Source organism: Loxodonta africana, chromosome 4, assembly GCF_030014295.1.
Source record: "Loxodonta africana isolate mLoxAfr1 chromosome 4, mLoxAfr1.hap2, whole genome shotgun sequence".
Lineage (NCBI taxonomy): Eukaryota > Metazoa > Chordata > Mammalia > Proboscidea > Elephantidae > Loxodonta > Loxodonta africana.
The window spans coordinates 119,187,274-119,214,431 of NC_087345.1; the positions used below are offsets into that span (position 1 = coordinate 119,187,274).

Genomic DNA, 27,158 nt, shown 5'->3' on the forward strand with positions numbered 1-27,158 from the left:
TAAGTATTTCTCCAATGTGTTCATGTAATTCCTTCCTTTCATTAACTGGAATATCAAGTGCCTATTTATTAATTCTATTAAAAATGAATCTCTTTAAAGGAAAAAAAACAAAAAAACAAAAAAACGCAAACATTTCAAGTGTATATGGGCAAGGACAAGTTTACTGGACTCAGTATCTAGATCCTTAACCTCTCTACTGCCTTCGCTAAAACAGATCTGCCCAGAAACACCCCCGAGGCCAAGGGGCCCCTTTCACATCAGCTCTTCTCTTCTTTACATACAAAAAACTTACTTCTCTGAATCTTAATCTTATGCTTTGCAGTCAGGGTATAAAAACCTCCAGGGCAGTGAGAAAGTGAATGACCTAAGGGCTAATAAACCACTTGGCAAGTCAGTTCTTTTATATTCAAAGGACTGGATGAAATTAAAAAGAATTAAAAAAATTAAATGTTAATGGATCAAGGAACTAAAAGCTCAAGGTAAAAAAGAAATGAGGTAAACTGTCCTACGTAAATTAAAGCCTGTCTGTGTTTTTACATGGATGAACAAGATATCAAAACAGTATTTAGATTCTGCTGAATACATTTAAAAAGAGTGATGTTGACAGTTTTAAAAAGTCAATTATTTATAGTAAGACAGAAATTACATCCTTTCAACTAATTCAACTTACAAAAAATTACAGATGTCAACTTGAAAATGTGTGGTTTTAAAAAATACTTTTAAGGATACGTAAGCAAAAAAGTTCGAAGACCACGTCTTGTTTAAATTTTATTTTTTAAAAATTAAATCTTGTTTAATTAAAAAACACTTTTATTGTGGTGAAATATATATAACAAAGCATTTGCCATTTCAATCATTTTTATGTGTACAATTTGGTGACATTAATGGCCTGTCTAATTCTTGACCACAATAGGCCAACTTTCTCTAAGTAGGGGACTTGGATGTGATGACTGAGGGACCAGCCCAACAGGGCACTGAGCCCTAAGAACTCTGGAGCATGCTCCCTGCCCCTGAGAGGTGGTTTCCCACAGCACTGCCCTCACTCATGCTGAAGGCTCTGCCAGCCTGCCTGCTTTCCTTCCCATGTACCTCCATACTTCCTGTGCTCTCTGCTCAGATAGCCACTAAGACAGCGGGAGTTGGATAAGATGAGCTCTAGGTGAGATGGAAACAGATGTAGCTCGAATCTTGGAATAATTAGTACTCCTGTTTTATTACATTCTGTAACAAGTCTCTGTGTGGACCTTGTTTTTAAACACACGATTTTCATTTGGCTTTCTGAAATGCTGATAATAGCTCACAGCTTCTTATTGCGGTCTCTGAACATCCTAGGCTTCCAGGTGTCCCAGTGAAGGGGCTATCCTCTGTAAGGAACATTTTTCCTTCTTGGAAAAGTTAAAAAATGTGGTGCTTCATAAAAACCAAAGCAACAAACAAGCAAACCTAAAACTCAAAGAAATAGTAACAGAAACTTCCTCCTACCCCATACACTGCCAAAAGGTCTGTGACAAGAATCATATCATGACTGAAGGGAATAACAAATTGTTGGTTATTTCCCTTGACAAGGCTTTTGTGTGACATCTTTAGACAAAAGTAAAATTGGGTGAACCCATGTTTATACGGCTACAGAGAGCTAAACACTCTACTTCCATTTTAACACCCTTTTTACACTATTGAGGAAATAAATCACAACTTACAACTTTTAAAAAGCTGATAATGTATCTCCTACCATAAAAACTGTATCTATTTGCATTTCATTTTGTGTGTTTCTGTTTGGAGCAGATGAATTTTTATAATCTGCATTTTGAATTAAATCTAAATCCTTTAATATAGCAAACAAACAAAAAAAATACTGACCAGTGCCAATTCAGTTCCAGGCATTTTATATAGGAATCCAAAAGCATGAAATTCCCTTGCACTCTGGGAACAATATACAGCATGAACGAAAGGGTATAAATGGGAAAAAATGTAATTGATTCTGAAGAGTGTGAACATCTGCAAAGGATGTATTGTGTGCGAAAATAATCTGAGGGTCCTGCTGATGAAACGGTTCCTAGCTACCCAAGTCACACAAATGACCCTCTCTGCCCTACTCACCTCTCAAAAGCCCACTCCACCAGGCAGAGTGGGACTGCAGATGCTTGAAGCTACTTTCTAAAATGTGGAAACGAACAGAAATTTGCCCAGTGGTGATGAGCTGATGACCAAGAGCACAAAAGTCAGAAAAACAATATGCTAGTATAAATTCTGTCATTAAATATAACGTGATTGTGGCCAAGTCAATTTATCTCTCTGGGCCTCAAGTTCCTCAACTTTGGCATGGGAGGATTGGGATAAGGTCCTTTTATGATGTTGTCTAGGATTATAAGATTAACAGACTACTTTTTCTTCTAGAAGTCTCTGAGTCTCAGGTTTTCCATTTTAGACGGAAAAGAACAAAAATTCTAGCACAAGTGATTTAAGAACATCAACATTTATTTTAACATGATAAAAAAGAAATGAGATATGAACATTTGCATTTAAACAATAGTAGGTAGCCTTTAATACTTCCATTACATGAGCTCATTGTATAATATATACACAATGAACATAATTACATTTGTACACAAACTAAGTACTGAATTTGAAAACCTGCTTATTGCTGTACACATCTATTCCAATGAGATATAAGCCCAGTACTTCAAAATACCTACACTTTTTTTTTTAAGAAAAACTAAGCATAACATTTGTGTTTAAGCTGACAAGATTGTGGCAGTAACTGCTGACGTTGCAATCTAAGAAATAATTATAGCGGAAAATGGGACATACTTCACTTAGCGATAATAAAACGGCACATTTTAAATATATATATAAAATTTTTACAAATCAAGTGTGAAACAAAGCACTGCAGTGCCCAAATGCGGAGGAAAAAAAGAAACATGTTTCATTGGAAATAATGACTAAATTTATGTACTGAGAAGTAAAAAGAAATATAAATCCACCTAGGCTTAAGAAACATCAAAACCTGGAAATCGGCATCTAAGTAAGCTCTAGCTGTAGACTGCACATTAAAAAGCACCTTTACTTATGTGCTCTGAAATCATAGCAGCAAGCTGGTGTAGTAGAGTAATAACATTGAGATTACGAAGTGTACATATGGGCCATTAAAGCTGTTTTGGAATAAACATTTTCCAGAAGTGATAAAATGATGCTCTGTGGCCAAGAGCATCAGAACTATGAATTTCATAGATTTAAAATATACTGTACAATATCTTCTCACATTGCTGAAGGTCCATGTTCTTAGCTTTGAATGGTTTCAAAAGAGGTCAGTATAGCTGGAAAATAAGACGAGAAATTACTTTGACATCTGCAAAGTTAATGAATGACCACTTTCCACAGTAACTAAGGGTGACATTCTATAACAGCAGAACTGACAAGCATGGCCATGAAAACCCTAAAACATAATACAATTAAAGGACATTTCTTCATTTCCATAAGCTTACTCACAAAGCAAAGAAACATAATGAAATTAAATAGCAATTCAGAATCAAACACACACCCAAATTTGTGGCTGAATCCAAAAGATCGACAAAATGAGTGAAGATGTGCATAATTTCACTAAAACATGCACTATTGTATTGAGCTGACTACACAGCAGTGCCAACGGTACAGCTTTCCTAAGTGCTGTAAAAACTACTAGTTCAGAAAGATGGCATGTGCACAATGGGGTTATAAAATAGAGGGCTGAGTGCCACTGGCTGTGTGTAGTCGCTACAAGCAATGAGATTAGAAAATACCGGCAATACAGACCATTCCAGCATGTAATGCCACTGGCTCTTGGAGTCAAAGTATTTAAAACCAAACAAAATCTACTGACAATTCAGGAAACCTGGAAACATACATGAGTTTTAACTCTGAACATTATTTATCATCAGAATGGTCTGTGCATAATGAACGGTAACCTGTTTATTGCACCAAAAAAAAAAAAAAATGAGTGTCTCTTGATGTACATTCCTCCACTAAAATCTAGACAAGAGGCCATCTATCAACTCTTCATACAGAAGGATTCAAATGAGCATCATGTTTATTATCCTACGCCTGGTGGTATTCTGTCACCATGGCAACTGTCACTTTTCCAAGTATTAAAAGTTTAAATACATGAGTGACAGAGGCCAGACACAGGTAAGGCTGTAACAAATAGGTCGTTTTTAACTCTAGCAAGTACTTCCATTGTGCACGGATACCAAATAACAACAAAGGCCTCTTCTGGGCTCCAGGCACACATAATCTCAAATAAAAGAGGTTATTGCAAAAGATTACCGTAAGAGATTACAAATATGACAAGGCAGTTAAACATAAATCTTTCTGGCTTAAAAAAAAAAAGGACAGTGGTTCAAGTTGCTACAAAAACGTGTAAAGGGAACTAGATTCTAAAAAATAAATTCTCCTGTACAAATTTACTCAAGATAGTTTTTTGTACACATTTACTTTGAGAATTTAAAAATCAAAGATGTTAGTAATAATGCTCATAATGTCTCTGTGTGTTCACATGGTTTTTAATTGTTTAACAGAAACCAGTGGTAATCCTAAAGCACCAAACACTACTAAACCTGGTAGACATGGCAAAACAACAACATCAACAACAAAAAGCTGCAGAAAGAGGCGTGAAATTCTTACTTTATACCTCACAACGTTTCTGAAAAGTAAAAAACAAAAGTATTTATCTATAATTACAAAACTATGTATAAAATTTAGAAGTAAGATCTTAGGACAATAGCAAAAAGATGGAAACAACCTAGATGCCCATCAACAGATGAATGGATAAACAAACTGGTACATATACACAATGGAGTATTACGCAACGTTAAAGAACAACGGTGAATCTGTGAAGCACCTCGTAACATGGATGCATCTGGAGGACATTATGCTGAGTGAAATAAAGGAACAAATATTGTATGAGACCACTACTGTAAAAACTCATACATACAAAAAGAAACAATCTTTGATGGTTTTCAGTGAGGGAAGGGGTAGGGATGGAAAAACATTTAATAGACAATAGATAAGTGGTAACTTTGGTGAAGGGTAAGACAGTACACAATACTGGGGAAACCAGTACAACCTGTACAAGGTAAGCCTATGGTAGCTCCGTAACTAAAAAAACCAAACCAAACCCAGTGCTGTTGAGTCGATTCCGACTCATAGCAACCCTATACGACAGAGTAGAGCTGCCCCGTAGAGTTTCCAAGGAGCACATGGCAGATTCGAACTGCAGACCCTTTGCTTAGCAGCTGTAGCACTTAACCACTACGCCACCAGGGTTTCCTTGGACATCCAAACTCCCTGAGGGACTGAATTGCTGGGCTGAGGGCTGTGGGCTGTGGGGACCATGGTCTCAGGGAACATTTAGCTCAACTGGCATAAAGAGTTTATAAAGAATATGTTCTACATTCTACTTTGGTGAGTAGTGTCTGGGGTCTTAAAAGCCCGTAAGCGGCCATCTGGAGTACTCCACTGGTCTCACCCCTTTGGGAGCAAGGAAAAATGAAGGAAACTAAAGACATAAGGAATGATTAGTCCAAAGGACTAATGGACCACAACTACCACAGCCTCCACCAGACTGAGTCCAGTACAACTAGATGGTGCCCGGCTACCACCAATGACTGCTCTGACAGGGGTCACAATAGAGGGTTCCAGACAGAGCTGGAGAAAAACATACAACAAAATTCTAACTCAAAAATAAAGACCAGACTTGTTGGCCTGACAAAGACTGGAGAAACCCCGAGAGTATGGCCCCCGGACACCCTTTCAGCTCAGTAATGAGGCTGCTCCTGAGGTTTACCCTTCAGCCAAAGATTGAAGATGCCCATGGAAGAAAACAAGACTAAAGGGGCACACGAGACCTGGGGCAGGGATTGGAAGCTAGAACGGAACAGGAAAGTTGGTAATAGGGAACCCAGGGTTGAGAAGGGAGAGTGCTGACATGTCGGGTTGTTAACCAGTGTCATACAACAATGTGTATACTGTTTGATGAGAGACTAGTTTGTTCTGTAAACCCTCATCTAAAGTTCAATTAAAAAATAAAAAAGTAAGATGTTAGGAGATTATTCTCAGCTCTAAATCTGTGGTCTACAGAACACTGTTCGTGAAAGGCTTCCTTTCTGTTCATTCTTGCTGTTACTGTCTATGCTTCTAAGGCGGTTTTTTAGTAGTTACAACCCTGACTTAAAAAATCAAGAAATAATTTCTGATAGATCTTAAAGATTTTAATATTCCATCAAGGCAGCTGTACCAGAAATACTTCTTTGTCCTTTAAAATAGTTAACAAACTCCCAATGAGGTAGGCACGTCATGCTAACTGTAAAAAACATTACACGGTCGACATGTAATGCCTTAAACAGAATTTTCAGGTCAGATTATGGAAAGAACGCTAAGTGGGAGCACAGCTGCAGAACACTGCGAGGCTTGTCTTGGCACAGAACACACCCTCCAAGTTTTGCTGTTTTTACAGATGATGAAAGAAGAGACAGAAAATGCTGTCACACAGCAAAGGGCCAGTGTAGGAACCCGGAGTTACTGCCCACAGCTTAAACACATGGCCTGCTTGCTATGACAATTATCCCTCAGGTACAGTACAGAATTAATCCTGATTTTTATCCACTAAGCCAACAAAGGAATAAAATTCAAGTGAGACACTGTAACAGTAAAGTACAATACAAATGGAAAGGACGTACTTCTGAGACTACACACACATGAAATGTGATCCTTCCACGAGCTGCGGCTGAGTGGTTGGAACTGGTGATGTCGAGGACTCAGGAGACTGGGATAGACTTTTCACTAAAACACACCAAGAAAACATGGGAAGATAAAAATCTTTAAGACACGTATGGATAAGAAAATGCTGATGCTATGACAACAATAAGAACATGTTTTGGGAAAGAATTAATAGTTACATTTGGGTTCTGGTGTTATTTTCTAATCTGGCAACTTCATTAGAAATTTTTTTTTTCTTTGAGGTTAATTTTCAGGAGCCTATCAGTGAATCTCTCCTATTAGGTCTCATTCTGTCTTACTTTTAAAAGCCTTTCTAGTTCTACGTAGGTTTATAAAATTTATATTTAAAAACAAAAACAGCTGTTGTTGAGTTGGTTCTGACTTATGGTGACCCCACGTATGTCAGAGTAAAACTGTACTCCATATGGCTTTCAATGGCTGATTTTTTGGAAGTAGACTGCCAGGCCTTTCTTTCAAGGCACCTCTGGGTGGGTTTAAACCTCCAACCTTTCGGTCAGCAGCCAAGAGTGTTACCTGTTTATACTACCCAGGGACTCCTGCTAAAAAAAAAATTTTTTTTTTTTTTTTTATAGTAGAGGAGTTAAATGTTGTTGGTTTAAAACTACCACACTGCTTTCATCCAGACTTACTCTATCTAAACAACCAAAAGTGGCCAGTAACAAAAACAAAACATGACTAATAATACAAATGTTCATGTTCTATATAGGATACAGAGAAGCCTCTGTTCAGAACCTTCACTGTCTTCTTAAGAATACAGTAGCTGTGGGTAATTGAAAATAGTATACTTGCCCTTCTGCAGGAAGGATGGGGGGAGTATTACTGGGGATGGTATTTTGCTTATGGAATAGAGGAAGCAAAGCCGGTAATAGAGATGTGGTATGAACCCTTCCCCCCTCCCCCCCGCAAAAAAAAAGAAAAAAAAAAAAGGCAAAGATTTAGGAAGATTCCACAAAAATACGGCAGAATAACAACACACGGTGACTTTTTTTTTTTTAAACATTCTATGGATCATAATCATCTACTATCAAAGACAAACATAGATGTGGCTTGCTGCAGGGGCTAGAGTAAACACATCCATTCTACTACTGTAGATACTAAATCCTCCACAGTTCACGAGTAACAAATTTGTGAATACTCGAGAATACAGCAAATCTTTTACGTAATGAAGGATCTTATTACAAAAAATTATGGTATGTGTTAAGACTTAAAAAAAAAAAAAGACTAAGACGGTGATTTGAAAGTGCTGATCCCCAAGGCAGAGTACACTCTGCAGGGCTCTAGCTGGTCAGGCTGCCGTTGCCCTTTCCTCAGGCAGGTGTGCGCGGGAAGGCAAAGGCTCATCAATCTGCGGTCAAGGTGTATAAGCAGCTCCCTGGCCAGAATCCCCACATGGAAAACTAATTCAGAAGTTGAGAGGGTGCACCGGGGAAAGAAGGATGAAATGTGGACTACCCACCTGCCATTGTTTGGTCTCCTGTAGAAGCCTCAGGAGTTAGTTCATAAGAAATAACAGTTTCTTCCTGTTCATGAACATTGTCCTTTGTATTTTCTTCAGGGTGGTCTTCTGGTTTAGGATTTGTGACTGATGTTGCATCTTGGGGGCTACTGAAATAGATTAAAAAAATTATTATGGTAAAATAAATAAAACATTTATTTCAACCACTTTTACATGTACATTTCAAAAACATAAATTATGTTCACCATGTTGTATAATCATCATACCCATTTTCAATTTTTTTACCACCCTTAACAGAAATTCAGTTATTTTAACCATTTTTAAGTGTACAAATCAGTGATGTTAATCACATTCACCATGTTGTGCAATCATCACCGCTACCTATTCCCAAAGTTTTTTCATCACCTTTTCTAGAAACTCAGTACTCCTTAAGCAATACCACACCATCTCCCCCTCCATCTGCCCTAGTAAACTTCTGTCTCTGTGTGTGTATCTATTCTGGGTACCTCATATAAGTGCAATTATACAATATTTGTCCTTTTGTGTCCAACTTATTTCATCAGCATAATGTTCTCAAGGTATTAGCATTTCATTTCCAAGACTAGCATTTTAAAATGTTATTATAGAATACAATTAATCTTTTTTCTCCTAATTTTTTGTTATAGAAATTTTCTACCACACAGAAAAACTGAAAGAATATGATAATGAACAGTTTAACCACCACCTCTACTTACCTAAGGAAACCCTGGTGGCCTAGTGGTTAAGTGCTATGGCTGCTAACCAAAAGGTTGGCAGTTCAAATCCGCCAGGTACTCCTTGGAAACTCTATGGGCAGTTCTACTCTGTCCTATAGGGTCGCTATGAGTCGGAATTGACTCGACGGCACTGGGTATACTTACCAGCTGTTAACATTTTTGCTTGAAATTAATCTTTCTTTTTTCCCTTTCTTATAGAAATTTCATACATCAAAAAGTGATATATGAAATCTGCACGCTCAGCTTCAATATTTTGCCAGTCTTGTTTCATCTACGCGTGTTCCTCCCGCTCCTACTCTCCACACCCACCACTGCTCAAATTATTTTAAAGCAAATTCCAGAGATTCTATCATTTAGTCTAGAAATACTTCAATATGCATCTCTAATAACACCACCAAATATCCAGTCACTCCTCAAATTTCCCCAACCTCTCCAAAATGTCATTTCAGAGTTGTTTGACTCTATATCCAAACAAGGTCCGTACACTGCATTTGCCCAACAATTCTCTTCAAGTCCACTTTAACCTAAGACAATTCCTCTGACTTCTTTTTTTGCCATTTATTTGTGAAAAAATCTGCTTGATCTCTCCTACATAGTTTTTCACATTCTGGATTTTGATGATTATCACTTATATTTTCTATAAAGTGACATGATTTTGAAGCTTGATTAATATCAGGTTTGATTTTTGGGGGGGCAACTATACTCTATTGGTGGGTGTCATATGCTCTCCATTTCATCAACAGATTGTCTTTTTGTGATGTTAAAACTAATCAGTGAGTTCAGGGATTATCAGATTGCTCCATTCATTATAAACTTCCCCACCGCCTTTTTTTTTCTCTTAAATTTTTTTTTTTGTTAGATGAAAGTTTACATAGCAAATTGGGTTTCCATTTAACAATTTTTATACAAACCGTTCGATGACATTGGTTACAATTTTCACAATGTACCAGCATTTCCGTTATGTCCATCCTGTTTGTTCTGTTTCCACTGATCTAGCTTCCCTTCCCCTCCTTGCCTTCTCATCTTTGCATGTGGTAAATGTTGACTGTTTGGCCTTATATAGTTGATTGTTTAACTGAGCACATTACTCATGGGTGACATTGTTTTATAAGCCATTTGGCTGAAAGGTGACCTCCAGGAGTAGCTTCAGTTCCAAGTTCAAAGGGTATGTTAGGGCAATAGTCTTGGGGGTTCCTCTAGTGTTTACTGGTCCAGTAAATCTGGCCTTTTAGAAATTTGAATTTTTTTCTACATTTTTCTCCTATCTGGGACTGTCTGTTGTGTCTCTGGTTAGAACAGTCGGTGGTGGTAGCTGGGTACCATCTAGTCCTTCTGGTCTCAAGTTAGAAGAGGCTGTGGTTTGTGTGGGATATTTGTCCTGTGGATATTTTTCCTGTGGACTAGTTTCTTCTTTAACTCTTTGGTCTCCTTCACTCTCTTGCTCCAGATGCAAGTAGAGACCAATGGTTGTATATTACATGGCTACTTGCCAGCTTTTAAGACCCCAGACACTACTCACCAAACTAGGATACAAAACATTATCTTTATAAACTATGTTATGCCCATTGACTGAGCTGTCCCATTAGACTACGGTCCCAAACCTTTTAACCCATTAAATCAATCCCTTGAGTTGTATGGATATGTTCAGGAAGTCCCTGCAACTATGCCCCCTACGTGCTTTATTATATATATATGCAGCACACACAAACATGTATATACATGTATCTACAGGTACACCTATATATGCATGCACATGTACTTGAACATGCCTTCCTATACACATACGTATTTACTCATGTAACCACACATATATGTTTTGGCTGTTATTACAGAATTGTGTATGTTAAAGCATTTACCAAAATTGTCCCTTTTTCTTATATGCTTCTTAGTAAATTCATTTACTTTGGTCAAGTTGTGCAGCCTTTGCCCATACAGGGTATTGCCTTTCCCATCACTAAAAATTACAAGTGTCTACTCTCTAGAAAGTGATTTCCTCTCCCTCCCCTCCCCTCATCCCTGGTAACCATCAAAGACTGTCGCGTTCTGTGTATCTATCCTTGACTTTTTATAATACTAGGACAATACAATATTTGCCCTTTTGCGACTGACTTATTTCACTCAGTATAATGTCCTCCAGATTCATCCATGTTACGAGATGTTTTGCAGACTCCTCATTATTCTTTATAGTTGTGTAGTATTCCATTGTATGTACGTACCACAATTTGTTTATCTATTCATCTGTTGATGGGCACTGAGGTTGTTTCCACCTTTCTGCTACTCTGAATAATGCTGCAATGAACATAAGTGTGCATATGTCTATTTGTGTCACTGTTTTTCTATCTCTTGGATATATATCTTGGAGTGGGACTGCTGGATCATAAGGTATTTCTCTTTCTGGCTTTTTGAGGAAGTATCAAACAATTTTCCAGAGTTGTTGTACTATTTTACAATCCCACCAGCAGTGTATAAGAGTTCCAATCTCCCCACAACCCTGCCAGCATTTGTTGTTTTCTGTTACCATCAAATTTTCAGCTAATGAATTTAAACTATTAACTGGGAAACATTGCCCAGACCCACTATTTCACTAGGCTTAGAAAAGCAGGGATAATGAAATTCCTCTACACACAAAAAATTTCTTCCTCAACTATTTGGTTATAGTCTGTCCAGGAAAGGAAAGCTAAATACTTGATTCTTTGTCTTTATGTACCAGTTCTCATAATAAGGTGACTCCCTAACATCCTCCAAAGTGGCCAACAAATGATTTTTTGTTGTTGTTGAATCATCATGAACTCATAGATTTTTTTTTCTTTTTTTTTGCCAAATACCTTTCAAATTCAATCTTGTTATTCATCGAACAGATAAAGGCATTCTTAGTAACACTAAATCACAGAACTTCTCTTTTCTAGAAGAGGAGAATTTTTTTTAGAGGCTAGGATTGAGGACACAAACAAAGTTAATAAGAAATGCAGTTAAAAAATAAGTAGCAACTCTCAGACAACACAGACTTCTGCTCGGCATCTATCATGTTGTGGGCAATGCTGAGATGTCACGTTGCTATAGCTTAATGTGCCCTTTGGTGCTTTTATAAAGGTATTATTTATTGAATACTTCCTAAGTACTAAGCACAGTGCTAAGTGCTTTATATATATTATTTTATTCAATCCTTACAACACACTTGTGAGATAGAGACGATTATTATCCCCATTTTCATAAGTGAGGAAACTACAGCATTGTTTCTGTTGCTGTTGAGTTGACTCTGACTCCTGGTGACCCCATGTATGTTAGAGCAGGACTGTACTCCACAGAGTTTTCAATGGCTAATTTTTTAGAAGTAAGATTGCCAGACCTTTCTTCCACCAATCTTTTGGTTAGCAGCCAAGTACCTTAAACATTTCCACCACCCAGGGACTCCACCTACAGCTTAGGAAGGTTATACAACTTGCTCAAGATCCTACAGTTTCTAACTACAGAAACTGGGATCGGAATCTAAGACTTTGACTCTGAAACCCACTATTTTTAAGTAACGACACAATTTTGTGAGTGATCTCACCCCCCTTTTTAATTACCTGTATGAAATATCCTCAGGCATTTTTTCCTTGTTTCTTTCTTCATCCATCGCTTCCTCAGAACTGACTCCGTTTGGCTCAGGTTTGAAAAGGGCTTCGAAAATAATACTTTCAGTTTTTCTGACCTATAGAATAAGAAGAAAACTTTTCTTTTTCAAAACATTCTTACCACATTTAATATTTATTAGTAAATATAAAATTATCCCAAATGAAAAAATTTATTAAAAAATGTTGTCAGGTGCTGTCGAGTTGATTCCGACTATAGTGACCCCATGCAGAGTAGAACTGCCCCATAAAATGTTCCAGCCTGTAATCTTTATGGCAGCAGGTCTTTCTCCCATGAAGCCATTGGGTGGGTACAAATCGCCAACTTTTCAGTTAGTAGCTGAATGCTTAACTGGTGTACCACCAGAGCTCCTTTATCTATCTTATCTTCTTGTAAAAATACACCATTCCCAAACACTTACTGATAATAAATTTAGATTCAAAAGTATTAAAAATAGCTAACATTCTGCATGACTAGGATGGCAAATGTTATTTGCCCAAAGGGGTAATACACATTGCTAAGAGCTGGCTGCTTTGGAATACAAGGTTATCTAACTGGGTTAACAGCAATTTATTCCAGCCTTGACTGATCATGTTTTAATATTTTCACTTAACCCATTTTTTGATGTGGCTGAATACATTAATCTAATTAAATGTAAACTATCATTTCATTTAGTTCTATGGACCCTGTGATTGAATGTAGCACATTGTATTTTCAGCCTTACCATGTGACATGATCTTCAAAAATCTACTCTTTAGGGATGCCTGTACTAAAATAATCTCTCTACCTCTTTGCTGATGTCTGTATTTTGAGGTTCAGCTTCTTTTAGTCGGACAATCTCTGCTGCAGGAGTTTCATGGTTTGGTTTCACATCATTTTCTCTAATGACAGTGTCCGGTTCCTTAATGTTACTTGATAACAAGTCATCCCTCCTTCGATTCTGCACAAAAGATAACATTTTGAGTCATACTGTACATGCATGTGTATTTTACACATACCCAAAAAACCAAACCCACTGCCGTTGATTCTGACTCATAGTGACCCCATAGGACAGAGCAGAACTGACCCATAGGGGTCCCAAGAGGTGGCTGGTGGATTTGAACTGTGACCTTTTGGATAGCAGCTGAGCTCTTAACCACTGTGCCACCAGGGCTCCTATTTTACACATAGTACCTGTCAATTTGAAAACAAAACAAAACAACTGAACCTCCGCTCCTGAGGGTAATTTTTGGAAATCAACAGAAGAAAATAATATATGTATATATGTATATACAGCAGCCCTGGTGACGTGGTGGTTAAGTGCTTGGCTGCGAACTGAAAGGTTGGCAGTTCGAACCAATCAGTTGCTTCACTGGAGAGAGATATCACAGTCTGCTTTTATAAACATTCTACAGCCTCAGAAAACCCATGGGGCAGTTCTACTCTGTCCTATAGAGTAACTATGAGCTGGAATTGACTCAACGGCAATGTGTTTGGTTTTTGTTTATGTATTATACAGCAGTATTCCACACATTTTCTTCATTTTTAACCATCCATCTTGTAATTTGTAGAATGTTTATTCAACTGTTGCTCTGTTGAATCACCATTAGCAATGCCTGCTCTTGATTAGACGGGAAGGGGATTTCTACGAGGACAAGGAGGGACTTCCTGCTGATGCATCTAGTTTAGATCACTATAAACTCTCAGATACTACCAGTAGGCAAAAACTGTCTACTAACAGGAGGAGGCCACACAGAAGCTACTGAAAAGTTCACTAGTCGGCTATCTCTGTATTTATGAAGAGGTGCAAAAAACAGATAACATGAAACAGAATGGTGTCACTTCACAAGGCTGAAGTTGAGAAGTGATGGACAGTAGCCTGGGGCCTCATGGGAAAAGTACCCCCAAAGACAAATAATCAGCAAAAGCTGCTAGAATTTTATTTAGAAATTCTCTCCTGCTACAATTCAGGTCATGTTATTGGGAGGGGAATCGGGGTCTATCTTAGTAACTCACATGGCATTTTACATTTGTTGAAAACACTTTTATTTTCTTAGTATCTCTATGCAGTAGGCAGGGCACACTATATTATTACCTGATGTACAGTCGAGGAGATCTGAGTCCACAACTGGTGCAAGGGCATCCAACAAGTAATTTAGCTCTGGTATCTTGAACCCAGGATTATTTCCATTTTACTAAGCTGTTTCTTTGTAAGAATTAAATAATATATCTACACTATACCCAAACCCCACTGCTGTCTAGTCGATCCCAACTCATAATGATCCTATAGGGTTTCCAAGCAGACTGCCACATCTTTCTCCCACAGAGTCACTGGTGGTTTTAAACCACTAACCTTTCAGTCAGCGCCACCAGGGCTCCTTATCGATACAATACACCTTTAAAACCCCATCAATCCGTGTAACTCTATGATTCTAAGATTCAAGTCATGGTAGATTTAAACACACAAGGATGATCATACGCAACTGATATACCTGGGTAATCCTGAATGGATTATCCCTTAAATTTGAAGGACTTTGTAAGGGTGACTGGTCTGAAGCACCAATAACACTTAATCCTTTTTTTTTCTCCCTTAGGCATGCTTGCTGATGTCTCCTGATTCTTTCCATTTGCTCTTCTACTGTCATCCTAGGTCGAGCACTTTCAGCCAAACAGAGCTGTTCTACTGCACTTCTTGGTCGTTCCTTCATGTTAAAAATAAACATGAATACATAAGCAAAGAATTAAAAGCTTGATGGAATAAAATACATGTCCTAAATGTTTTATTTTGTTTTCAAAATCAAAAGTGGAAATTTTGAATGCCATTTAGATAAAACCAGAGAAGCAAAGTTACTTTATCCTTAACTGGGAATTGGTGATGTACGGTCAATGATGGAAAGGGAGAGAAAGAGGGGAAAGACACAAGAGGTACTCTGCAGGGTATTTTGTTGTAAACAACAACGACAAACAAGACAGAAAAGGGTACGGCAGCTCTGAAGTGAGCTTACTCCATATTGTCCAGTAGCCTAACCACACTGCTTAGAAGCAGGAAAATTCCTATTGTGCTGCTACTGTATAAATCTGAAGCTGGACGAAGCAAGTAAGCAAATCTTCTAGGTATTAGAGATTTATCTTATTTTAATGAAAATGTAATGCTTTAAATCACACATTAACTGTGAAAAGACAAATAGCGGAAACACCCTAAGATATTTTATGATCAATAATAAAATGGTAAGAAATATGTTTCCTAAATATCTCACTGTCATGTTTGAAAACTCCCATCATCCATCCACCCACCCACCCAGCCACCCACCCACCCACCCATCCATCCATCCATCCATCCATCCATCCATCCATCCATCCATCCATCCATCCATCCATCCACCCACCCACCCACCCATCCATCCACCCATCTCTGGTTCACTATTATGGCTTTCCTATTTTGTTTCCAGTTAATGTTATATCAACTAAAGGGCATAAAAATATTAGTCACATTAAATAAGCAAATCTTATTTCTTACTTTCTTTCTAAAGATGTGAGCTACAGGTCTGGGATTGTTTTCTACTGTGTAAACATTAAAAAGCTCAGGTAGAAACTAAAAGGAAAAGGGGACAATGAAAACTTTTAATATGCAGAATTGATGATGATCCTCATGTACTGTACAGTAAAGCACACACACTTTTATAAAGAAAGAGACTTTTAAGGGGCCACTGGACATGTCTATCACTCTCATCAATGAAATTTTAGAGTCAAGGAAAATTTTCAGAGGGGTACAATAGAGCTGTAAGGAAATAAATTTCACATCTAGCTGATGAAAAGAAAACTAAAATTATTGATTAAATCTGTACTCTGAGGTTTTACTTAACTGTATTCTTAAAAAATTAAGATTATTAAGTTTTTCTTAGAGTATGTAAAAAATTTCTGATAAAACCCTAGAAATGGAAATGTACATAGGGATGCTATAAATAGATTTGAGGTTCTTTCTAGAAATTAGTTTCTAGTTAAATACCGTTCTTAGATCCATCATCTTCTTAGTTTTCCTTAAGGTTACGTATGAGGCTATTGTCGAAGATTCAGGTGTTGGTGATTTCGTTCTTGGAGGAACTACTCCAACAGGAAAGTGGGAACCTAAAAATTAAAATACCAGAAAGCTCTTCAAAACATCCTTCTCAGAACATTGCTTTCTTTTGACATATTCGATTTCTGAGGCTTTTAAATTCAGAAGACAAATGAATTGTATCAAAAGAGCCAGGAAAAACGTAGTAGCAGTTCATTAGTTATTTTACCTAATAAGTCAGCCAATGATATTACGAGACAAATTTGGGGTTAATTCAGAACTAGTGTTCTACAGGTTAACAGATGACATTAATAACACAGAAAAATAATTATGAATTTCTCTCCTTTGTTGGACTGATGTCTCTATCATTCTAACTAGTTTACTTTTAAAGTAGCTTTTTTTTAACTTGATGGATCATGTATCCTCACAATACTTAATGGATCACATAGTCTTAACAAAGAAGAAAACAAAAGGTAAATGAAGTGCACCATACCAAACCAAACACAAACCCATTGTTGTTGAGCCAACTCCAACTCACAGCGGCCCTACAGGACAGAGCAGAAATGCCCCATAGGGTTTCCAAGACTGTATTCTTTACGGAAACAGACTGCCACATCTTCCGCCCTTGGAGTGGCTGGCAGGTTTGAACTGCCAGCCTTTCAGTTAGCAGCGGAGTGCTTAACTACCGTGCCACCAGGGCTCTTTGAAGTAAAGTATATATGAGATAATTTATTTCCTCACGTCCATAAAGCTTGTTGACAGCATGGCTGGAGCTTCTGCTTTAGCGCTTTCCACTGCTGCTCCGCCTCATGAAGTTTTCACAACACTTCCAGAGGCTGGAAGGATCTCATTCTCACAAATTACAGATTAGGAAAGTTATAGCTCAGAAGGGTTAAGTGATATACCTAAATCATCTTAATTTCTGCCTCAAAACTAACAACAATGCTAACAATAGTTACCTATAGGTAGTCATCATCACTTTTTCTTTTGTATTTTTCAAAATTTCTAAAGTGAACAATACACCATTTTTATAATTAGAAAACCAATAAATACATTATTAACATAGTAATAAAAACAAATAGTAAATTAACATATAAAATGTATTTAGACCACGTAATTTCTAAATTTGAAATATTTTACTAGTGGAATTTCAAATCATTGCCATATATACAATCTTCCGGTGTCTCCTGCCGAAGACACCAGTAAAAGAACACATTAAGATCACTAATGGCTTTGTAATAAAAAAAAATTCTCTCTCTTTTTTTTTAAAAGACAAACAGTAGATCAACCACTTTAGGTTATAAACCAAACAATCTATAGCTTAGTTAAGTTTTAACACTGTTAGCTTTAACTGATAGTTAAGCTTTAACTCATCTATAAAGTACAGGTAATTTCGCAATTCAAACAATGAAAAAGCACTCAAGTTATTTACTGGGGTTTTAAAAAAATTCTCCTTAAAGTCATGTGGCACAAAAAAATTATACCATAATTGACTAGTGTATTTCACACATTTATTTAGAAGAGATCCTATGATTATTAAAAAAAGGAAAAAAAAAAAAAAAAGGAAAAACAATAACAAAAAAACGACTTTTAAAACAGATAAAACTTTCAGGAGGAATTCAAATCACATGAGAGTACATGGTATTTCAGATGATATAATATTTGATGAGTGAATACATGCATCATTGGAAAGAATGATAGCTAATCTACTTCACTTTTTCCAAGTCAATTAATTCCTATTAGTGAATTACAAGCACTTTACATAATCACTAATCAAATAATTTCTAAATTTTGTAAACTTAACCAGTCACATTTATTCCATATATATCATGGGGGTACTGTGACTATGTAGGAGCCCCCCAAAAAGAATGGAACAGAAAATGCAAAACTGAAAGAATGAAACACACAATTCTTACTTTATATATGCTTTAAACACTTCCCCTAAATAGGGGACTATAATTCAGATACCTATAAGGATTAAAAATGTCACACATGTGACAAATGGCTCTCCCTCTCTCTCTATGTACCTTGTTTGAAGGGGACGGGTGCTACTCAGCCTCAGTAGACCAGTGCTATTGGCAAACAAGGGCAGTCTGGCCAGATCTTTTGAGCTTTTAAGAAAAGCTACAAAGTCCCAATCAAACTATCAATCTAGTTTCTTTTGGGGGGGGGGAGGGGGAGGGTAAGAATTAAAAAAAATTACACAACAATCATACTTATAAATATTTTGCAAAAATCTAAAATAAATCATTATCAAATAGAAACTAGCAGACCATTAAAGGAAAAAAATATACCATGATTAAAGAAGGCTTATTAGTAAATCTACAAATTATAACTCACTATATTAATAATGAAAAAATAAAATCATTAAGGAAGACATTTAATAAATTCAATATCCTTTCATGAGAATAAATACATACTTCCATAATATAATAAGTAGATATCCCAAACCAAAGCCAGTATTATGATCATTGGGAAAAGATTAGAGCCATTTCCATTAAAGTCAGGAACAGAATTAAGATTCCACCATATCTTAACGTATTGTGGAGCTACTAGCTTCTGGGAAGGAAGGAAGAGGTATAAAAATTTAGGAAGGAGAAAGGAAAATTATAATTACGATACAACTGCATATCTGGAAAATCCAAGTGAAACCAACTGAAATACTACTGAGAACAGTTAGATTATTAAGAAAGGGATTGTCGGCCTTTACTTTAGCCATTCTGGTGTGTGCATGGCAGTACCTCATCATGGTTTCAATTTGCAGTTCCCAGATGCCTAAAAAGCCTGAGCTCCTTTTCACATGTTTATTTGCTATGTGAATAAACTCTTATTGCCTTCAAGTGTTGAATAATCCTTGAATTTTATATGATGACCTTGCATTAGGTACTCAACAACGACAATGAGAACAAGCATATACAGTCAATGTTTGTTTAGGTTTACCAATATATTTACTATTTTCCTTCATTCCTTCTAGCTTCTCAAAACTTCCATATCTGATCACTCTCCTTCTACCGTAAGTATTGCCGAACTCTTAAGTTATGGTCAAGAAGTGGGAAACTCTCCCAGTTTTTATTTGTCTTTATCCTTCCTCCTTTTTATTTAGGTAAAATGTATACTAAAATGCATAGATCTTCAGTGTAAAATTGATGAGATTTAAGAAATGTATACACCTGTGTAAGCATCTGAATTTAGATAAAGACCATTGCCATCATCCCAAAAAGCTCCTTCCAGTCAATCCCACACTTCCCAAAAAGGCAACCACTGTTCTGATGTTTGTCACCAATAGACACCAATCTTTGCCTTTTCTCAAACTTCATAAAAGGGAATCGTTTACTATTACTTCTTTTGTCTCGGGCTTCTTTCACTTACCATAATTATTTTTTTATATTCATATGTGTTGTTGAGATTCATACTTATTGTACATTAATCAGCAGTTCATTTTTTTTAATTGCTGCATATTCCATTGTTTGAAGATATCACAATTTGTTAATTCACTGACAGATGTATGGGTTGTTCCCAGTTTTTCTCTATTTTGAATAACAGACAGCTGCTGTTGAGTCAGCTCTGACTCATGGTAACCCTACGTACAACAGGACAAAACCCTCCCAGTCCTGCACAATATTCATGATTGCAGGCATGTTTGAGTTCACTCGATTATGAGTTAAAGTTGCTGTAAAAATTCTTGTACCAGTATTTTTGCGGAATGTATTCATTCTCTCAGGTAAATGTGTAGGAGAAGAATTGCTGGGTCATATGATAATGGCATATTTAATTTTATAAGAAGCTGCTGAACTCTCGTTCCATTTTATGCCACTAGAAATGTGAATTTCAATTGCTATATATTCTAGTCAACACTTAGTATATTCAGTCCTTTTAAGTTTAGCCATTTTAGAGAGAGTGAACTGTAGTTGTAATTTGCATTTAATTTGAATTTCCTTTTTGATTAATAAGGATAGAAACCTTTTGTATGCTTATTGACCACTGTAGATCTTACTTTGTTAAGTGTCCAAGTCTTTTGTCCACTTTTTTACTGGGTTGTTTGTCTTTATTATTGACTTGTAGGAGTTCTTTATATATGAAGTTTTAAACGGACTTCAAAAAAGTCCAACTGATTGGTTTTTGCTGAGTACAGCCCTCTGAGGTGCCCAGTTTATTTGAGAGATCTCCTTCCAGACTCCTGATTTGTTTAGGCTCTGAGCTTTGTCCTATCACAAGGTGTACCTGGCTTTGCTGTTCCATTTAACTTCCTGGTTCCCTCCGTCAAGTAGTTTATCTCCTCTGGTAATTCCTTTCTTTAATTTTTCTGAACTTGATGCTTTTTTTAAAAAAATTAAAATGACATTTACCAGCATTTGTTATCATTTTCTGTGAGAGGAGTGGTTGGGATATCTAGTTTGACATATTGCCAAAAAGATTATCTATTTTTTTTTTGACTGTAATTTTTCTGGAACATTTATAATAATCTGCACCAATAAGATGAGAATTGAAACTACGGAAGTTTAATTTACATTTTGCATGAACAGTAAAGAAGGTAATAAAGACTTTCGAAGAGGAGATAGGATTTGGAAAAGAAATATAAAGCTGTATAAATATGAATTTTTCAAGATTTTCTGCACTTTTCTAAGGAAAAAGTTGACATTACCAGAAAACAAACCTGTTGCCCTCAAGTTGATTCCAACTCATAGTGACCCTATATGACAGAGTACAACTGCCCCATAGGGTTTCCAAGGAGCGCCTGGTGGATTCTAACTGCCGACCTTTCGGTTGGCAGTCGAGCTCTTAACCACTGTGCCACCAGGGCTCCCAAAATGGACATTAAAAAAAAAAACAAAAAACCCAAACCCATTGCCGGAGAGCCAATTCTGACTCACAGTGACCCTACAGGGCAGAGTAGAACTGCCCCAAAGGGTTTCCAAGGAGAGGCTGGTGGGTTCGAACTCTGAACCTTTTGGTTAGCAGCCAAACTCTTAACCACTGCGCCACCAGGGCTCCAAATTGACATTAGATGCCCTAAAAAAAAGTTCCAATTTTGGAAAAAGATAATGTGAACACTACCATTACGAGTTTTTCAAATTGTATGTGTGACCCTTTAGCAGATTATAAAATTCAGTCTAGTAGGTTATGATCAGCATTTTTTTGTTCTAAAAAATTTTATATTTTGCCATATTTGCTTTATCTCTGTATAAGTACATCTACATACACACACATACATACTTTCCTCAGTGAACCATTTGAAAGTGAATTGTAGACATGTTTCTCTTAAGTGATTTAGAATTCACGTAATACGTTGCCCTACATGACTACAATATAATGATCACATCTACTGTTATCTAATATCTAGAATATATTCAAATTTCCCAAATTGTGCCAAGAATGTCTTTAAGAGCTTTTTCTCTTAAACACGAGCCAATCAAGTTTTGAGCACTGAATTGTATTTGGCTTTATCTTTTTAATCTAGAACAGTGTTCCCCCTTTCTATTCTTTTTCTTCATGACATTCATTTCTGGAAGAATGACCCACATTTAAAGAAACGATTAGAGTGTACAGAGTAAGAAAAAGTATTAATCCATGAAATTTACTTTATAGAATTGTGTGAAAATTTCAGTCCCTAACTCCTCAAGAATAATTTTGGAAAAAAAAAAAACAAAACTCTGACAATGGAAAGCTTTTCAAAAGTTTGGCATAACTTATTTCTCAGCAAAATCTAACCTGAATGTGTGTGAAGCTTTTTACAGTCTTTATTTATCCCACTTAGAATAAACAGTCCAGAAATGTTAATGTTTTAAAAAAGGGGGTGCTGCCTTATTCCTAGCCAAGATGAACCGTGGCACTTTCCAAATACCTGCAAACTTCTTAATTCAGAAACATTAGATTCCAAAGTTTTAGATAAGGGATTGTGGACTTGTATATGTCCACAATATGCAAAATGAATTCACTGTTAAAATGTCTAAAAAATACAGGAGGTAAAACATATCCCAGATGCTGACCTTTAACAACCGAAGATTCTATTTCTGAAACAGGTTCTGATTTTTCTTCTCCATTAGATTCATCAACTTCTGCCACTGTTGTTAACTCTGGTTCACTCTTGTAGAGTCTATAATCTGGACCCTTGAAAGGAAGATACGCAATTACAAAAAAAGAAAAAATAACCCAAAACTTTCCTTTAAAATGTTTACCTCTAAAGACTAAAATCTCAAATTTTAAAAATCAACAACTCAGCTATCTTGGAAGTAAAACAATTAACATATATGTCACAACTAAGAAAAAGTATCTGAAGGATTTACAGCTACTAAAACTTTTGGTTTTGAAATTAATATTCCTCTTTAGAGATAAAGTCATTAGAACATTTTTACCATGGTCTAACTGAAATCTAAAAATAATTACATCATATTAACTCAAGAAATTTTCACTAAGAAGGTCTGAATAAATGAGGCTCCATCCAGTACTAAGATTCCTGTTATGGACATTTTGTTGTTCTTAAAGTAAGCTCTATTTCTTTTTTTTTCCTTATTCTCCTCTTTTCTTATTTATATTTTATAGTTATTTGCTTAACCCTAAACCTCTTATTTTCGATTTCCAGTAGTAACATGTCTCCTTGGCAATGTCCAGATTCTTTAGCAGTTTTCCTAGACTAGACTGAACTGTCCACATCCCAACCCTTTCATTATTCCTAGCAACAATCCCATTCTTTCATCTTTCTGGTCCAAAGACACGATTTTGCCTCTATATCCTGAAACGGTATTTTTAAAATATGGCTCCTTCAAGATGTATAAAATAAAGTAGCCACAATTATGAAAATGCTCCAACAAATGAGAATGGTAAAACCAAAATAGGAAACGCACATACGACAAAGTTAGATATATAAATAAAAAAGCACTGGCTAAAAGTGAGGTTATAAAAAAAATGGGGTGATAAAAAAAGTCTGATTGCAAAATAAAATAATAAAAAAAAATGAGAGGGCACACATGATTGATTATTCTGTGGCTATTCCAGCCACTTACACAGTGAGATCCATTTCTTGGATATCCTTGAACTTGGTAAATCTTCTTTTCTTCAGGCAGATGCACTGGGCCCCTGCTATAACAGAGCAAGGAGCTGCTATCACTGGGCAGAGGGGGGATTATGGGAGGCTGCTCTGTAAAGTCATAGGACCGAGGAAGTGGAGGACGAGGTGGGACTACTTCCTCTTCCTAAAGATTGTAGAATAGTCACCTTATTTAGATAAGCATATTTAATTAAGTATACCTAATTTTTTTCAACGGTAAATTAACTTACATTCACTTTAAGATAATTAAAGGGACACTGTCAAGCCAAAACTCTCATAACTGAAAAGTACAACCAAAAAATTTTACGATAGCCAATAACTGGGTTTTAAATATGGTAGTGTTTAATTTCTTCAGTAATACATAGGTATGGCTTATACTGGAGTGCAATATCAAAACAGGCTACTGTATGAAACTAACCATTTTATTTCATTTTAAAAATTAAAGGAATGGATCAATTTAAAAATTGTACTTTATTTTTTGCTCAAATTTAAGAGAAAAAAGGAGAAACATTTCTCTTTGATTGGTTTCTACACAAAATTCAAAATCAAAGATTCTTTCAATGAGGTTGACAGTATCTCTTTGCAGCTATAATTTCTTTATGCCATGCATGATACACAGCAGACTTAGCTTTACAAAAACAGTATGATAATATTAAAGTTCTAACATAGATAAAAAGTGGTGATTCAATTTTTTTGCATTAAGGAAAGAAAAATCACAATTGTTAAAGTATCAAATTACTGAATCAACAAAATTTCAAGATTAATACAATAACTTTTGAACAGCATATATTTAAAAAACATTTTTTGTAAAATGAGCAGAGAAAGCTTAATGTCTTCTAATTCATATATTAAATATTTAAAATCATTATAGTTAGAAACAATCCAAACTTACCTCATTTTTGTACTTGACTGTTGAAAAAGGCTTTGATCCTATCATACCTGTTAAAAAATTATAAAATAAATAACTATAGTAAATACATCTAAATCTACAGAAAAGGCAAACAAAAAAAACTCCTTTTCCTTATTTTAAATGAAGCTTCCATTTTTAATTCCTCAGTTGTTAATGCTTTCAGGATTTCAAACCAATTACATTAAAAAGAAATACAAATCAAAATATCCAGTTTTAACAAGACTATGGGAAAATGGGTTTCCTCAAATATTACCAGTTTAAGTGTAATTTGATGTAAGGCTTTAGGATGGCAATTTGGTTGTACCTACTAAAATGGAAGATGTGTGCTAGAAATATCACTTCTCGGAAACTATTAAATGTGGTTCAGATATATGTACGTTAATGTTCAACTCAACTTGATGGCAACTGGTATGGCAGCAAAAACTAAAAACAGCCTACATGCCCATCAATATAGAAATGGATAAATAAATTATAGTTAATCCACTGTACTGCATAAGTGGAAAAAGCAAATTGTAGAAAACAGTATAATAAAACCAAAACCAAACCCAGTGCCGTAGAGTTGATTCTGACTCACAGCGACCCTATAGGACAGAGTAGAACTGCCCCAGAGAGTTTACAAGGAGCGCCTGGCGGATATGAATTGCCACCCTTTGGTTAGCAAACGTAGCACAAAACCACTCCGCCACCAGAAAATAGTATAATATGAGCCCGTTTTTTTTTTGTGGGGAAAAACATTTCTAAAACCAAAGTGCCACGTGTGTTTCTACTCACAAAACTGTGGCTATTTTTGTGTGGGCGAGGTTGGCATGGCTTTCTCGTATGCTGACTAGATGTTATAAAGAAGAGTGCTTTGCTTGTTTTCTGATGTCGAAGTATTGACTAAAGTAATAAAATTAACCCAATTATCTATGCCACTCCACTTAGATATAATACTGTGGCCAACTACCACAAAATAAAATACAAAGCCAATTTACCTATTTCTGTAGTGCCTCTTTGCTGTTTGTGTTTACTTAGCCCTTCCATGACATCCTGAATTCTCCAAAGTTCTTTCTGAATCTGTGCACGCTGAATTCCTGCTGATTCAGTCTATCAATAAAATGGATAAATCACGTACAAGACAAACCATTAAATAAGTCACAAATTTCACTTATACATAAAAAAATGAGAATTCTAAATGCAACAGATTAAGTTTTGAGACTATTTACTATGATCTATGTGACTCTTCTGATTTTGCAACTTCAATGGAAAAGATAAAAGATAAAGCAGAGGAAAAAAATTAATTTTTCAATTACGATATTTCATGCATCTCCAACGGTTAATTAAGTAATCAACTCTTAAGTAAGCTTTGCCTTACGTTATTTATGATCCTCAAAAAGCATACCGATCAGAAAGGACTAAAAATGGAAAATAAAACCCAAAAAAAAACCTCACAAGCCCCAAATTCAAACAAAAACAACTTTCTTGCGGGGGCGGGGGAAGGAAAGTATATTAGCTTCCTAAGTTCTACAACATAAAGGGAAATGCCAAAACAGAGAAAAGGAGGGAAAAAAAAAATCACCAACAAAATATATTTAGAAGAGTTTTGAGTGATAGAGTTAAATACATGTATTTGTAGGATGAATTTTCAATTTTGGAATCCAAATTTATCAATGCTGTTCTCTAGCCTATGTTATAGAAACCTTCTTACTTTTAATACCCCGTATCATGCCCTCAGACTAAATATCCCAACTGAAGCAGACTGTGGCCCACAGTCCCTTTTTACATGGCCTTGAGCCAAGAATGGATTTTACATTTTCAAGGGGTGGTTAAAAAAAAAATCAAATGAGTTTTCTCTTAAGATTTTATTAGAACTCTATGAGTCTTACTGATAAATACTTTAGATAACAATAAACAACATGTTTTATGAATGCAACTTTATTTAAGAAACAGGTGATAAACTATAAAAACTGTCACATTACCTGGCAAAGTATTTTTAATACCAGTTTTTAAAAACTGTAAATATTAGATATATTTCATCAGCAAGTTAAAAATGTCCTCAGAAGAATAGAAATATGTTTTCAAAGTATAAGCCTAAAGACTAAAAAGACTATGTACTAAAAAAAGGCAGTACTACATAAGCTTAGTTATCTAGTTTTCCAAGCCACAAGATAGAAGCATTAAAGTAAAAGGAGGAAGTACTCACACAAGACCCAAACACGACAGCCCAGAGATGTGGACATTGATATAGACTTATCAGGAGAGAAGATCAACTACAAAAATCAGACACTAGCACATGTTCTAAAAAGAATATGCATTACTTTTATAATATATATACACACACATATTTTTCCCATCTTAAAAGTATACAATGAAAATCTTATTTTTGTTTTACTTTTCGACACATCAATTTAACGGTTTCCTTCTATGAATTAACTACTCACAGTCTTTGTTTATTTTCGTATTGGACTATCTCTACAAATCAAAAAGAAAACATTTCTTGCACATCTAGATAGTAAACTCTTGTTAAATTTTGGAGGTCAAAGATACTGATGTTTTCCAGTATGCCATCTATTAACTTTGTCTATACTGCCTTTACT

General features: G+C 35.9%; 1 protein-coding gene across 18 annotated transcripts in view; it reads right to left on the reverse strand.

Moving 5' to 3' along the window:
• Positions 1-747: 747 nt before the first annotated feature.
• Positions 748-27,158, reverse strand: part of PLEKHA5 (pleckstrin homology domain containing A5) — a 258,711-nt gene continuing 232,300 nt past the window's right edge. For 3 of the 18 annotated variants that reach the window (XM_064284504.1, XM_064284520.1, XM_064284515.1), the window contains 10 exons: positions 25,557-25,668; positions 24,565-24,611; positions 22,615-22,735; positions 16,580-16,698; positions 15,066-15,275; positions 13,382-13,534; positions 12,549-12,673; positions 8,228-8,376; positions 6,711-6,813; positions 759-3,314 (listed from right to left, as the gene is read on the reverse strand). In XM_064284504.1, the coding sequence (XP_064140574.1) occupies positions 6,719-6,813; positions 8,228-8,376; positions 12,549-12,673; positions 13,382-13,534; positions 15,066-15,275; positions 16,580-16,698; positions 22,615-22,735; positions 24,565-24,611; positions 25,557-25,668 (1,131 nt within the window). In that variant the 3' untranslated portion in view covers positions 759-3,314; positions 6,711-6,718. Of the gene's footprint in view, positions 3,315-6,710; positions 6,814-8,227; positions 8,377-12,548; positions 12,674-13,381; positions 13,535-15,065; positions 15,276-15,986; positions 16,166-16,579; positions 16,699-22,614; positions 22,736-23,628; positions 23,818-24,564; positions 24,612-25,556; positions 25,669-27,158 lie in introns of those variants that run through there. The other 15 variants (XM_064284534.1, XM_064284503.1, XM_064284505.1 and 12 more) reach the window with 15 other exon arrangements.